Source organism: Muntiacus reevesi, chromosome 4 (assembly GCF_963930625.1).
Source record: "Muntiacus reevesi chromosome 4, mMunRee1.1, whole genome shotgun sequence".
NCBI classification, from domain to species: domain Eukaryota; kingdom Metazoa; phylum Chordata; class Mammalia; order Artiodactyla; family Cervidae; genus Muntiacus; species Muntiacus reevesi.
In genome coordinates, this window is record NC_089252.1 from 102,456,813 (window position 1) to 102,470,092 (window position 13,280).

A 13,280-nucleotide genomic window follows, 5' to 3' on the forward strand; every position below is an offset into this window, starting at 1 on the left:
ATTTACATTTCTGTGTCAGTTTCAGGTGTACGACAGCGTGATTCAGTCAGACATGTACATATATCCATTCTTTTTCAGATTCTTTTCCCATGTAGGTTATTATAGAATGTTGAGTAGAATCTCCTGTGCTATATAGTAGATCCTTGCTGATTATTTTATATGTAGTCATGTGTGTATGTTAATCCCTAACTCCTAATTTATCCCTGTCCCCTACCCCCACATTTCCCCTTTGTAACCATAAGTTTGTTTTTGAATTCTATAAATCTGTTTCTGTTTTGTAAATAAGCTCATTTGTATCATTTTTTTTAAGATTCCACATATAAGTGATATCATATATTTGTCTTTCTCACTCTGACTTAAATCCATCCATGGTGTTGCAGATGGCATTATTTTATTCTTTTTATGGCTGAGTAATATTTCATTGTATAAATGTACCACATCTTCTGTATTCATTCCTTTGTTGATGGACATTTAGGTTGCTTCCATGTTTTGGCTATTGTAAATAGTGCTGCAATGAACATTGGGGTGAATGAATCTTTTCGAATTCTGGTTTTCTCTGAGAGTTTGCCCAGGAGTGGGATTGCTAGATCGTACAGTGGTTCTCTTTTTAGTTCCCATTAGTGATATAGATGGGTTCCCTTTTCTCCACACTCTCTCCAGCATTTATTGTTTGTAGACAATTTGATGATGGCCATTCTGACTAGTGAGAGGTAATACCTCGTGATAGTTTTGATTTGTATTTCTCTGATAATTAGTGACATTGAGCATCAAGCCTCTACTTTTGATGTATATCTGTCTTGGCCAGAATTGCTTCTCCATGTTCTCACATACTAATTCTAAACTCATAGTCATATTTCTTTCCCTCTTTGAGCAAGGGTGCAGGGGCTCCTGTTGGGTCTGAAATGGCTCAGAGATGATGAGGGTAAAAGGGAGAAAGGACATATGAGGTTTGAGGAAGAAGTGTGGGAAGAAAAGCAGAAACCAAATTGCCTGTCTGGAAGGAAGAATGTAGCTGAGGACTAACTTGTATTCCATGTTAAAGGGAACCCCTGAGTTTCTGCTGTTCCTGGAATAACAGTTTGACTATCGTAATAGTTGACTATTACAATTTCAAGCTTGTCATTTTACATTTCGTCCTATCTTTCATTAGTTTGGTATTTACAATGAGCCAAGTTCTGTGCAAGGTCCTTTATATTCATAGTCTCATTTTCAACTCTGCAGGGTAGGTTTCATCAGGACTTTATAGGGAAAAAACCTGAATGTGCCCAAGGTCATACAGCCAGTCATGCTAGAGCTGGATTCTGTAGGGTTTGGCAATGTGTCTGCTGTGGTAGGCTTTTATAAAGTCAGTTTGGTCCTAAGAAAGCCTGCAGCTTGCCAGGATCTAAAAGTAATAACCAGATTTTCAGTCTGGAGCATCCTACCTCACTGCTGTTCCTTATGCTTTGTTTGCTTATGTGGTAGCGAGAGTCATCATTCCATTTCAGCCTGTGGAATATTTTACCTTTAGTGTTATTGTGCAGAAGTCATTTCTTTATGGTGCCCAGTGAAGATGGTCAGGCCTCTTGCCCAAGTCTCTGGAAGACTTCCTAATTCCTGGCTGGCACTAAGCAAAGTGTACGATATTTTCTCCACACCTGAAACAAATATTTTCTTCAGCTATCATTCACTTCTACTCAGAATGTCTCCCAACGAAAAAAAGGTTTGTCCTCATACTAGATCTTTCAGGATTGTGAATTGGTCTAATGCCGTTTACAATGCTTTTAATGTGCATTAATCTGAACTGGATACCATACTGTGATTTTGTTGATAGCACCACTTCTGACTCAGTGTTCATGCTCTTGCACATTTGTCTGCTGATTGTGTTTTCCCTTCATCACTATCTCTTTATTATGGAAAATCTGGAAAATAAATGTAGAGAAGTGTGAATATGAAAATAAAAATCCTCCATAGTCAGGGCTTCCCTGGTGGCTCAGTGGTAAAAAAAAAAAAAAAAAAAAATCCGCCTGCCAATGCAGGAGACACAGATTTAATCCCTGATCTGGAAGGAACCCATATGCCTCAAAGCAGCTGAGCCCTAGAGCGCATGGTCCACACAAGAGAAGCCACCATGAGATGCCCTCACACAGCAGCTAGAGAGTACCCCCCCACTTGCCACAACTGGAGAAAAGCCCAAGCAGCAGACCCACCACAGCCAAAAATAAAAACAAATAAATAAAAATCATCCATAGTCCCACCATTCAGGGGTAACCCGTGTTATCATTTTGTATTTTAAATAGGGATCTTTCTTCTCTTCCTTAACTCGACTTGTGAGACTTTCCTATTTTCATTACGCATTTCTAAAAAAGAAAGTTTTTTCCAAGTTTTATTGGCATATAACTTGACATACAGCTGTACTGTGTAAGTTTAAAGTATACAGCATAATTTGATTTGTATGAATTGTGAAATGATTACCACAATGAGTTAACATCCATCATCTCATTAGATACAAAGAAAATAAAACAGTATTCTCTCAGGAAGAATGCTTTACAAATTTGCATGTCATCCTTGTGCGGGCCCTTCTCTGCATGGCTCTGCCCTTGGTAAATGAGCTGCCAAAATGAGCACAGAAGAATGCTTTTAACAACCATGCAATATTCCAGTGTGTGATTACACTGTAATTTATTGAACTAATCCCTATTGTCAGGTATTTTAGGCCCTTTCCACATCTTTTGCTTTTATAGTGTTTTCTCCTCCTAAAAGTTACCTTAGTGGAGGTCCCATGTAGAGGTATTTAGTCCAAGTAGTTTAGGCATGTGTCTGCTGCTTGCTGATAAATGAAGTCATATAAACAAGTATTGATGGCAGCAGAGCAGTCAGCGGTGTAATAACCGTGATAGGTCATACCCTTTCCCTATTGATCACCTACCGGGCACCTGGCCAAACCCCTGATACGCTTTATCTTATCAAATCCTCACTACTACTTTGTGAGGCATTTATTGCTATGTCCCTTCCCTTTTACAGATAATCTGCCTCCAATGCAGGAGATGTGGTTCAATTACTGGGTCAGGAGGATCCCCTGGAGAAGGACATGGCAACCCACCCCAGTATTCTTGCCTAGGAAATCCCATGGACAGAGGGGCCTGGTGGGCTACAGTCCGTGGGATCGCAAAAGAGTCAGACACAACTGAGTGACTAAAACAATTTACAAGTAAAGAAACTGAAATCCAAAGAGATGTCCAGGGGGGAGGGAAAAAAAAAAAAGAGATGTCCAAGGTCCCTCAGCCATTGAAGTGACTTAACGCCAGGTCTGTTTTACTCCATAGCCTGTGTTCTTCACCCATGTTTTGGAGTTTCATAGTTGAAAGGCTAGACTCGGTTCTCTTCCAGCATGTACCTGTTCCAGTCACTTAATCCTCTGGTACTTGGATTTCTTATCTGTTAAAAGGGGGCAAAATATGAGAACCTGTCTAATGCCTCTGTCAGGATTATTATGTGATGTATGTGAAGTCACTCAGTCGTGTCTGACTCTTGCAACCCCATAGACTGTAGCCTACCAGGCTCCTCTGTCCACGGGATTTTCCAGGCAAGAGTACTAGAGTGGGTTGCCATTTCCTCCTCCAGAGGATCTTCCCGACCCAGGGATCGAACCCAGGTTTCCCGCATTGTAAGCGGATGCTTTACCATCTGAGCCACCAGGGAAGTCCTGTCAGGATTAGAATGAGAGGCAAATGTGATAGCGGCTTCATAGCTGATAAATGTTATTTCTCAACCTTGATGCTGGGAGGGATTGGGGGCAGGAGGAGAAGGGGATGACAGAGGATGAGACGGCTAGATGGCATCACCGACTCGATGGGCATGAGTTTGAGTAAACTCCGGGAGTTGGTGCTGGACAGGGAGGCCTGGCGTGCTGCGATTCATGGGGTCGCAAAGAGTCGGACACGACTGAGTGACTGAACTGAACTGATCTCTAATCAAATTTTATAAGAGAGTCTCCTCCAGGACACTGAGAACAATTCCCCATTCCTCACCACTACCACTGTACTTTCTGGTTTAATCCCTTGTAGTAGCAACACAGACACATGTTTTCCTCTTACAGTCCCACCCTAACCTCTAATCCATTTAACAGTAAGCCCTCTGCTACAAAATAGCAGGGTCAGTGTAGAGGATTTCCCTGGCTCCATCTCTTTATTGGAGTGCGTTATCTTTGGCCATAGAGACCTTCTGTTTTGGGAAAAGGACAAGGGAGTGCCCCACTGAACAGGGAGCATTAACAAACCAAATCTGTTCCATCATGCCTAACATGCCGGCTCTACATTTCCTCTGACACGTGTAAAGGCGGCCGCCTTTTCCCCACCTCCAGCATCTTTTCCATATACCCAGCCCAGGCATAAACATGAGCACCCATTTCCTAAATCTGCAGTATCTGCGTCTGCTATGGCCATTGTTATTGTAGCTGCCAGTAGTTATGAGCTTTGGGTTTTTGACTGATTTGCTGGGCCAGTTTCCCTCGTGGAAACTCTTGCTTGCCCTGGAACATTTTTCATTCCAGGCCCAGATTCCCCACAATGAGGGGTATCGCCGTGCATGTTTCTGTTTTGTATCCAGTCCCTCCCAGGGCTGAGTCCCTTACTTTGAAGTGAGCCTCTCCTGGTCACCCTGTATTCCTGGCGTCGAGTGGTTAGAGGTGAGGATCGGATTAAACATCCTGTGCTACCCAGGATAGCCCCTCACGACAAAGGCTGTTCTGGCCCAAGTCAGTGGTGGCAAGATGGGGAGTCTGCCACAGGCCAAGAAGTAGCCTGACCCTCATCTGTTTGGGCACACACATCCCATCATGCTTAAATCTTACCCTCGAGGAAGCAGGGTAGTTTATTGGTTAAAAATTGTAAAGGTATGGGGGGAGCTGGACTTAAGTAGACCAGACATGGGTTGTCATCCTGAGCTCACTGTTGACCTGGTTTAAATTCTGGAGCACCATTCATCAGCTACATGACCTTCAGCAAAGCATCACCGTCTCTGAGCCTCAAGTTCCCTCGTCTACAAATATGGGTAAGAATCCTCACCTTTTGGACAGAGAAGGAGATTAAAGCCCCCCTCACATGCAAACAGTGAGATTCCCTCATTAAGCAAAATTGTTGAGGACCCACCATGTGCCCGTGCAGATGAATCCATCAGTGAATAGAATGGATGGAGATCCTTGGCCTTCAAGGAGCTTACCTTCCACTGGGAGGAAACAGACATATCAGAATCACCCTAGTAAGTGATGCCCAGAGCACATGGTCACACAAGAGCCAGAGCAGGGGGGGTGGGCCGAGGCGGTGCACTGGAAGGCGTGTGGCTGTTCCCCTCTCTCAAGGCAGCCTCCTCTTTGGGTTTTTCCTCCCACCAGCAGTCACCTTGCTCTCCCCTAGCTCCTGTCCTTTCATCTGATTGTGCTGAGCTGTGCTAGTGACTGTGAGGGTGTGGTCAGCCCCACCCGTGAGCATGGCTCGGGGCTGCTTGGCTGTGAGCTGCCTCCAGGGCCAGTCAGCCACTGACCACACACCTGTCTGGCATTCTTCATTTCTTTGGGATTCTTTCTTTCAACATCCTTCTCCCCTTCGAAGTGGAGTTTTAAAAAGACAAAATGTTTGTTTTAGTCCATCCTAATTAAATTGCTGAACAATTGCGCTCATCTCACACACTAGCAAAGTAGCGCTCAAAAATTCTCCAAGCAAGGCTTCAACAATACGTGGACCGAGAACTTCCAGATGTTCAAGCTGGATTTAGAAAGGACAGAGTAACCATAGATCAAATTGGCAACATCTGTTGGATCATCGAAAAAGCAAGAGAGTTCCAGAGAAACATCTACTTCTGCTTTATTGACTATGCCAAAGCCTTTGACTGTGTGGATCACAACAAACTGTGGAAAATTCTTAAAGAGAGGGGAATACCAGACTACCTTACCTGCCTCATGAGAAATCTCTGTGCAGGTCAAGAAGCAACAGTTAGAACTGGACATGGAACCATGGACTAGTTCTAAATTGGGGAAGGAGTACATCAAGACTGTATATTGTCATCCTGTTTGGTTAACTTCTTTGCAGAGTACATCATGTGAAATGCTGGACTGGTTGAAGCACAAGCTGGAATCAAGATTACCAGGAGAAATATCAATAATTTTTTATATATGCAGATGACACCACCCTTATGGCAGAAAATGAGGAACTGAAGAGCCTCTTGATGAAAGTGAAAGATGAGAGTGAAACTGCTGGCTTAAAACTCAACATTAAAAAACAAAGATCTTGGCATCCGGTCCCATCACTTCGTGGCAAATAGATGGGGAAACAATGGAAACAGTGACAGACTTAATTTTGGGGGGCTCCAAAATCACTGCAGATGGTGACAGCAGCCATGAAATTAAAAGACGCTTGCTCCTTGTAAGAAAAGCTATGACCCCACCAGCCCAGGTGGGATGCATGAGTCAAGTGCTCGGGCCTGGTGCTCTGGGAGGACCCTGAGGAGTCGGGTGGAGAGGGAGGTGGGAGGGGGGATCGGGATGGGGTATACGTGTAACTATATGGCTGATTCATGTCAATGTATGACAAAACCCACTGAAATGTTGTGAAGTGATTGGCCTCCAACTAATAAAATAATATTAAAAAAAAAAAGAAAAGCTATGACCAACCTAGACAGCATATTAAAAAGCAGAGACATTACTTTGTCAACAAAGGTCCGTCTAGTAAAGGCTACGATTTTTCCAGTAGTCATGTATAGATGTGAGAGTTGGACCATAAAGAAAGCTGAGCACCGAAGAATTGATGCTTTTGAACTGTGGTGTTAGAGAAGACTCTTGAGAATCCTGTGGACAACAAGGAGATCAAACCAGTCAATTGCAAAGGAAATCAATCCTGAATATTCATTGTAAGGACTGATGCTGAAGCTGAAGCTCCAACACTGTGGCCACCTGATGCAAAGAACTAACTCACTGGAAAAAATCCTGATACTGGGGAAGATTGAAGGCAGGAGGAACAGGGGACAACAAAGGATGAGATGGTTAGATGGCATCACCAACTGGATGGACATGAGTTTGAGCAAGCTCTGGGAGTTGGTGATGGACAGGGAAGCCTGGCATGCTGTAGTCCATGGGGTCGCAAAGAGTCAGACACAACCGAGTGACTGAACTGAATTAAAGGTGTAAATCAGAAGTTTGCTTAATCAAAGAGCCACTCACTCTTTATTCCTAAAACACTTGCTCCAAAGAGAGCAAATGAATGCCCTCTTCTTGAACTCTGAGAAGGCTGGATCCCATCTCACCAAATCCTCCCCACAATGCATGATTTGCCTGTAAACAGCAGGTACATGCATAGTAAGTCACTTCTGTCATGTCCAACTCTGCAACACTATGAATAGTAGCCCAGCAGGCTTCTCTGTCCATGGGAGTCTCCAGGTAGGAATACTGGAGTGGGTTGCCATTTCCTCCTCCAGGGGATCTTCCTGACTCAGCGATCGAACTCAAGTCCCTTATGTCTCCTGCATTGACAGGCAGTTTCTTTACCACTAGCACCACCTGGGATGCCCAAGTAGCAGGTACAACCCCTATAGTGGAAAGAGCTCAGGTTTTGGACTCACACAGATCTAGTTTTGTATCCTGAGCAGATAACTTAGCCTTCCTGAGCCTTGGTTTACTCATAAGTAAAATGGGAATAAACTCCCACCTTGCAGGGTGCTTGTGAGGATCGGAGAGAACTTATGAGAAGTGCTAAGAAGGGGCAGATATTTAACAACCTCTCTGTGATCTGTGGGCTTCCCTGATAGCTCAGTTAGTAAAGAATCCACCTGCAGTGCAGGGTACTCCAGTTCGATTACTGGGTCAGGAAGATCCCCCGGAGAAGGCATAGGCTACCCACTCCAGTATTCTTGGGCTTCCCTTGTGGCTCAGCTGGTAAAGAGTCCACCTACAATGCAGGAGACCTGGATTCAATCCCTGAGTTGGGAAGATCCCCTGGAGAAGGGAAAGTCTACCCACTGCAGTATTCTGGCCTGGAGATTTCCATGGACTGTGTAGTCCATGGGGTCGCAAAGAGGTGGACAAAACTGAGCGACTTTCACTTTTACTTTTCTGTGATCTATGTGGTGAACTTCACCCCTGCCCCTTCCCCTTTAGCCCCCGAGCCTGGCAGCTGGGTTCTAAGGAAACACAAAGCCAGGAATTCTTAGAGATAGGGCTCACCTAGTATAGCTCACCTGTCTGTTTTTTTCCCTTAAACTGCAACGGTAGAAAATCTCCAACTGTGGGAAATTTTTCAATAAAAACATAAAAATATGTTCAATCCTATGTTCAGAACATGAAACTGAAATTAAGATGTATTTTTTCCCCGTCAGATTGATAATATCATGTTGATGAGTGTGTAGGAAAGGAACTATCATATGCCTTTCTGGAGACTATCAAGTTGAACAGACTATCTGAAGGTCAGTTTGGCAGTACACATCAAACGTTAAGAAGTGGATACTTCTCAGACCAAGGAATTCTATTTGAGGAATCTGCCTTACAGAAATACCAGCACAGATACCTAAAGGATGTTCACTGAGTCAAATACTAGCCAGACACTGGAAACGATTTTAATGTCCGTCAGTTGTAGGTTGATTAAATCCATGTGGTTCATCCAGATTATGAGACAGTAACACTGTAGCCATTAAAAAGAATGGGTGACTTAAGAGGTACTGCTGCTAAGTCACTTCAGTCATGTCCAACTCTGTGCAACCCCATCCCTGGGATTCTCCAGGCAAGAGTACTAGCGTGGGGTGCCATTGTCTTCTCCGCTTAAGAGGTACAAACTATGTAAAATAAATAAGCTACAGGGATATATTGTACAGCACAGGGAATATTGCTAATATTTTATTTGAATTACTATGTTGTATACCTGAAACTAATACAATATTGTGAACCAACTGTACCTCAGTCTAAAAAAAAGTTTGGGTGACTTCAGGGTGATGAAAATGTTTTCAAACTAGAGGTGGTGGTTGCATGACACTGTGAATGTACTAAAGTCCACTGACTTGTTCACTGTAAAAGTGGTTAATTTCATATGATGTGCCTTGTCCCTGCATAAATTCTTCTTTTTTTTTTAAGAGTGAGTCTTATAACATGGAGAAACATGCTGTTGAGTGAAAAGAGAAGACGTCGTGTTTTCTGTGAATGTTAGCAAATGCATAGAGAAGGTTCAGAGAGATCTCAAACAAACTTACAGCAGTCACTTCTAGAAAGTGGACTTAGAAAAATGAGGAGATTGGTACTTAGTTTTATATACTTCTACATGAAGATTCAAAGTTAGCATACAAGACTTTCAACCTGGTGGTGGAGAGGGGAAATTTGAAGTTGGTCAGGGACTGAAAACGTAACAAAGAAGGCGGTTGATGCCCTCAAGTGAAAGTGGAAAACGTCTTTCATTTTGAATCTTCCTTTTCGTGTTTTCCTCTCCTTCTGCTCTGCAGTTCCCGCCCCAGCTGGCATCAGAGCCGCAAACTGAGATGAGAGAGTCTCTTGATGACTCACTTTGCTTGTTGTGACCTTCTGTGCCTGTAGCTAATTGATTTTTAGTGCTGGAGGCATCTGCGTGCAGTAGTCTGGTCACTGTTTATTATAAGGGCCTGTTTTCAAGAGATCCCAAGGATTTGCAAGATACTATTAGTGAACTGTATTTGGAGCAAGTGCTTTCTTGGCCAGCCCTGGGCTGGTCCAGTGATTGTGAGCTCATCCATTTGCCCAGAAGCTCACAGACACCTGTGCCAGCCTGCTGAACTGTGGTGCTGTTTGAAGCATCCTGCTTCCAGGAAGTTGTGGTCATACTCTGAAGCCCCTTGGCAGTCTCTTTTTAAATTTTTCATTTACTCATTTTTCTCGATTGATGAAATATTGTAAACTAGGTGAAGAAAAATACCTATAATGTAATCAGACAGAAACAGTAGAATTTTGTGGCGTTCCTTCTTTATCTTCGCTCGTGGGCACTTTATAAAGTGTTCATGTACAGATTTGAATTCTGATTTTATTCTGACTTACAAAGAAGGGATTTTTAGCTGCTAAAACTATCTCAAAAAAAAAAAAAAAAAAACCACAGAACTATCTCAGAATTGTCTTATTGGCTAGATAACATTCTATCAAGCAGATGTGCGTGTGTGTGTGCAGGCCCTTTGTGACCCCAAGGACTGTAGCCTGCCAGGCTTTTCTGTCCGTGGGGATTCTCCAGGCAAGAATTCTGGAGTGGGTTGCCAGGCCCTCCTCCAGAGGATCTTCCCAACCCAGGGATCATACCCAAGTCATCTCCTGTGTCTCCTGCATTGACAGGCGGTTTCTCTACCATAGTGCCACCTGAGAAGCAGATGAATTCTAATATACTCAACAATGTTATGGATAGTTCTTTTAAAATATACTTTATTAAATTTTATTGTTGAATCTCAAAATATTTGAAAGCTACCTTAGAAGGTCTCAGTGATGATGACTCATATTTCACATGCAAAATAAGTTCCTACCCTCAGAAGTTTCTAGTTCAGAGCAGATGACCGTAAGTATCATGAAGTGTGAGCATCACTGTATCAGAGATATGTGCAAGTGGTTCTGGGAAAGAATGGGAGAAGATTGGTACAGGCTCCCTAGAGGAGGTGTTTGCATTATACCTATCCCAAGGACAGTTAGGAGTTAGCCAGCAAGGCATAGAAAGAAAAGCATTCCAGAAAAAGAAGACTGCTTGAAGGAAGCACAGTGGCAGAGCATGGTAGGTACATTTAGGGCATTTCCGGCAGATAACCGCGTAGAGCTGGAGAATAGGGGGCTCATGGATGAGTGGTAGGAGATGATCCTAGATGTACAGACTGTGGCCAGGCTACAAGAGGACTTCAGTGCCCAACCAAGGAGTTGGAACTTCACGTTCAAGGCCACAGACATGTGGCCACAGCCTTGGCAGGAAACACTTGCTAAATAAGAATGTGGCTTTTGAGCACGGCAACACCTCTTTGCTTCGGCAACATTTCCAATAAGTGTGTTGAAATCTTCTAGGATGAAGGCTGAAGATGATGCACTCAGCTTTCTTCTTGATCATTTGCATTTGTTATGAGAAAGCACTGTGCTAGCATGTCTCAGTCACACGGGAGGACTTTGGATGATTAGACCACCCCAAAGTCTACTAGAACCTCTTTGGAAAATAAGAAAAATAAGGCGAGACTGGTGTCCTTTGCTGCCAAGATGGTAACTGACAGAACCAAAGTTGAGGTGAATGTAAACCTAAGGGGGACTGTTTCAGCCCCTTAGTCTCTGCATGGCTCTTCCTGGCTCAAATCACACTGAGACCAGGGGTTCAGCTGGTGTTGGTGGAGCTTGCCGCTGCCTTCCTCCCCACCTTGAGCTCTCTCCTTTCGTTCTGTGTGTCCCTTTATGCTCTCCTGTAGCATACACAATCTTCTGTGTGACCAGAGTGAGTTGCTGCAAGAAACCGCTGCTTATATTATCTCTTGAACTTACAGTCCTGAAGGAACGATCATCTGTTCTTTCTCCCATGGAGCACACAACAAATTCCAGGGAATTAGGTCCCCTCTTTGAAGCAGGGTGGTGGGGTACTGTTGATTGATCAGGCCTGGGGGAGTCTGCCCAAATGAAGTGAGAGCAGTTACCCAAGGAGAGTGGGCTGTATTCCCAGAAGGAGGAGAGTCGGCTAGAGAGTCTAGCCAGATGTTGGGTTGGTTTGTTTTTTGAAGAACATCCACTTGTGTTAACTTTTGTTCTGGAAAGCGGAGGTGTCCACGGAAGAAAGCAGAGCCCGTCCCTTGACTGAGAGCCGCCTGTGCGCCCGCGTTTGACCTGAAGTGCCCTTAGGCCGTGGTACACAGGGCTAGCCCAGCCTCGCAGAACGGATACACCCAGCACGTCTCTGAGAGCGGCCCCTTGCCCAATTTTCCTCAGCACGTAGGCGAGAGACAATACCCTACTTCCCAAGGCCTTGTGGCATTTTCCTCTCCTTCTTGCAAATGTCTGATTTATGTTCTGTCAGTGGCAGGAAGCCGCTCAAATGATCCACCCAGTCCTGCTGCTGTGCCTGTGACGGTTTGTTTTTCTCTTTGTTCAGCGGTCCATCAGCTTCCGCAGTGAGAGCCGTCCCGACCTCCTGGGCCCCCGACCCTGGTCCAGGAATGCTGCCCCCTCGAGCACAAAGCGGAGAGACAGCAAGCTGTGGAGTGAGACCTTCGACGTGTGCGTCAATCAGATGCTCACGTCCAAGGAAATCAAACGGCAGGAGGTAGGCTGGGGCCCCTGGAGTTGGGCGTGTGTTTGGAGAAAGGTGCACTATGGGTGAGAGCCAGGCCGGCATCTGTGCCACTGTCTCCAAGTGAGTTCTTCATGGCATTGTCAGAAGGAGGACGAATGGGGATGTCAGACCTTGTAAGGAACTGAGAAGCCAGCATCCAGCTGGTTGGGTATGGCCCTGACTTTAAAAAAAAAACTGATTGGGGACTTTCCTGGTTGTCCAGTGGCTAAGACTCGGTGCTCCTAATGCAGGGGGCCCAGGTTCCATCCCTGGTCAGAGAACTAGATCCCACATGCCACAGCTAAAGATCCCACATGCTGCAACTAAGACCTGCAGCAGTCAAATAAATAAATATTAGAAAGGAGAAAAAGAAAGTGATGTGAAAATTTGATTTTACAAAGAAGATGAATCAGGAAGTGTCTGTTCACAGAAATAATCACATTAATTAATTATCACATTAATTATATCACATTAATTATATCTTAATAGCACCTTCTGGAATACTTTAAAATATTCAGTTTATGAAACTTTGATCCAGTTTTATGGGAGACTTTAGTATGGAATGCAGTTAATTTCATTCCCTATAAATTTTCTGCATCTGTAGCTCTAGATGGCTATGATAATATTACTTTATCGGGAACTTGTCATGTGCCAAGCTGTGCTAAACACTTCAAAGGTGTATCATCTAGGGAAATTCTTGGAATATCTTTTCTAATAGAAAACCTGACATTGGCAAAAGGAGTAGTTGAGAACTTTCTAGGTTTTTGACTCAGCAGTTCTTTTCTAGGACGTTATCTGCCAGGCACATTTGTACATAGATGAAGCAAAGTACGTGTAAGGTTATTCATTACAGAAACATTTAAAACAGTGCCAGAAAGAACCCGAACATCTATTATCAAGGCCTGGTTCCATAATGAATGCCCATACCTTCTGTAACTATAGAAACACAGGAAGTGTTGGCTAAGTGGATAAAACAAGACACAAAGTAGGGTGTTATAGTATGGTGCCATTTATGTAGAAGGAAAC

The 13,280-nt window shown here is 43.9% G+C and overlaps 1 protein-coding gene across 5 annotated transcripts in view; it reads left to right on the forward strand.

The window, feature by feature from the left end:
* The window catches only part of ARHGEF3 (Rho guanine nucleotide exchange factor 3), a 308,227-nt gene that overhangs the window by 270,824 nt on the left and 24,123 nt on the right, over positions 1-13,280 (forward strand). For all 5 annotated transcript variants that reach the window (XM_065933449.1, XM_065933447.1, XM_065933448.1 and 2 more), the window contains one exon: positions 12,075-12,245. In XM_065933449.1, the coding sequence (XP_065789521.1) occupies positions 12,075-12,245 (171 nt within the window). The remainder of the gene's footprint in view (positions 1-12,074; positions 12,246-13,280) is intronic.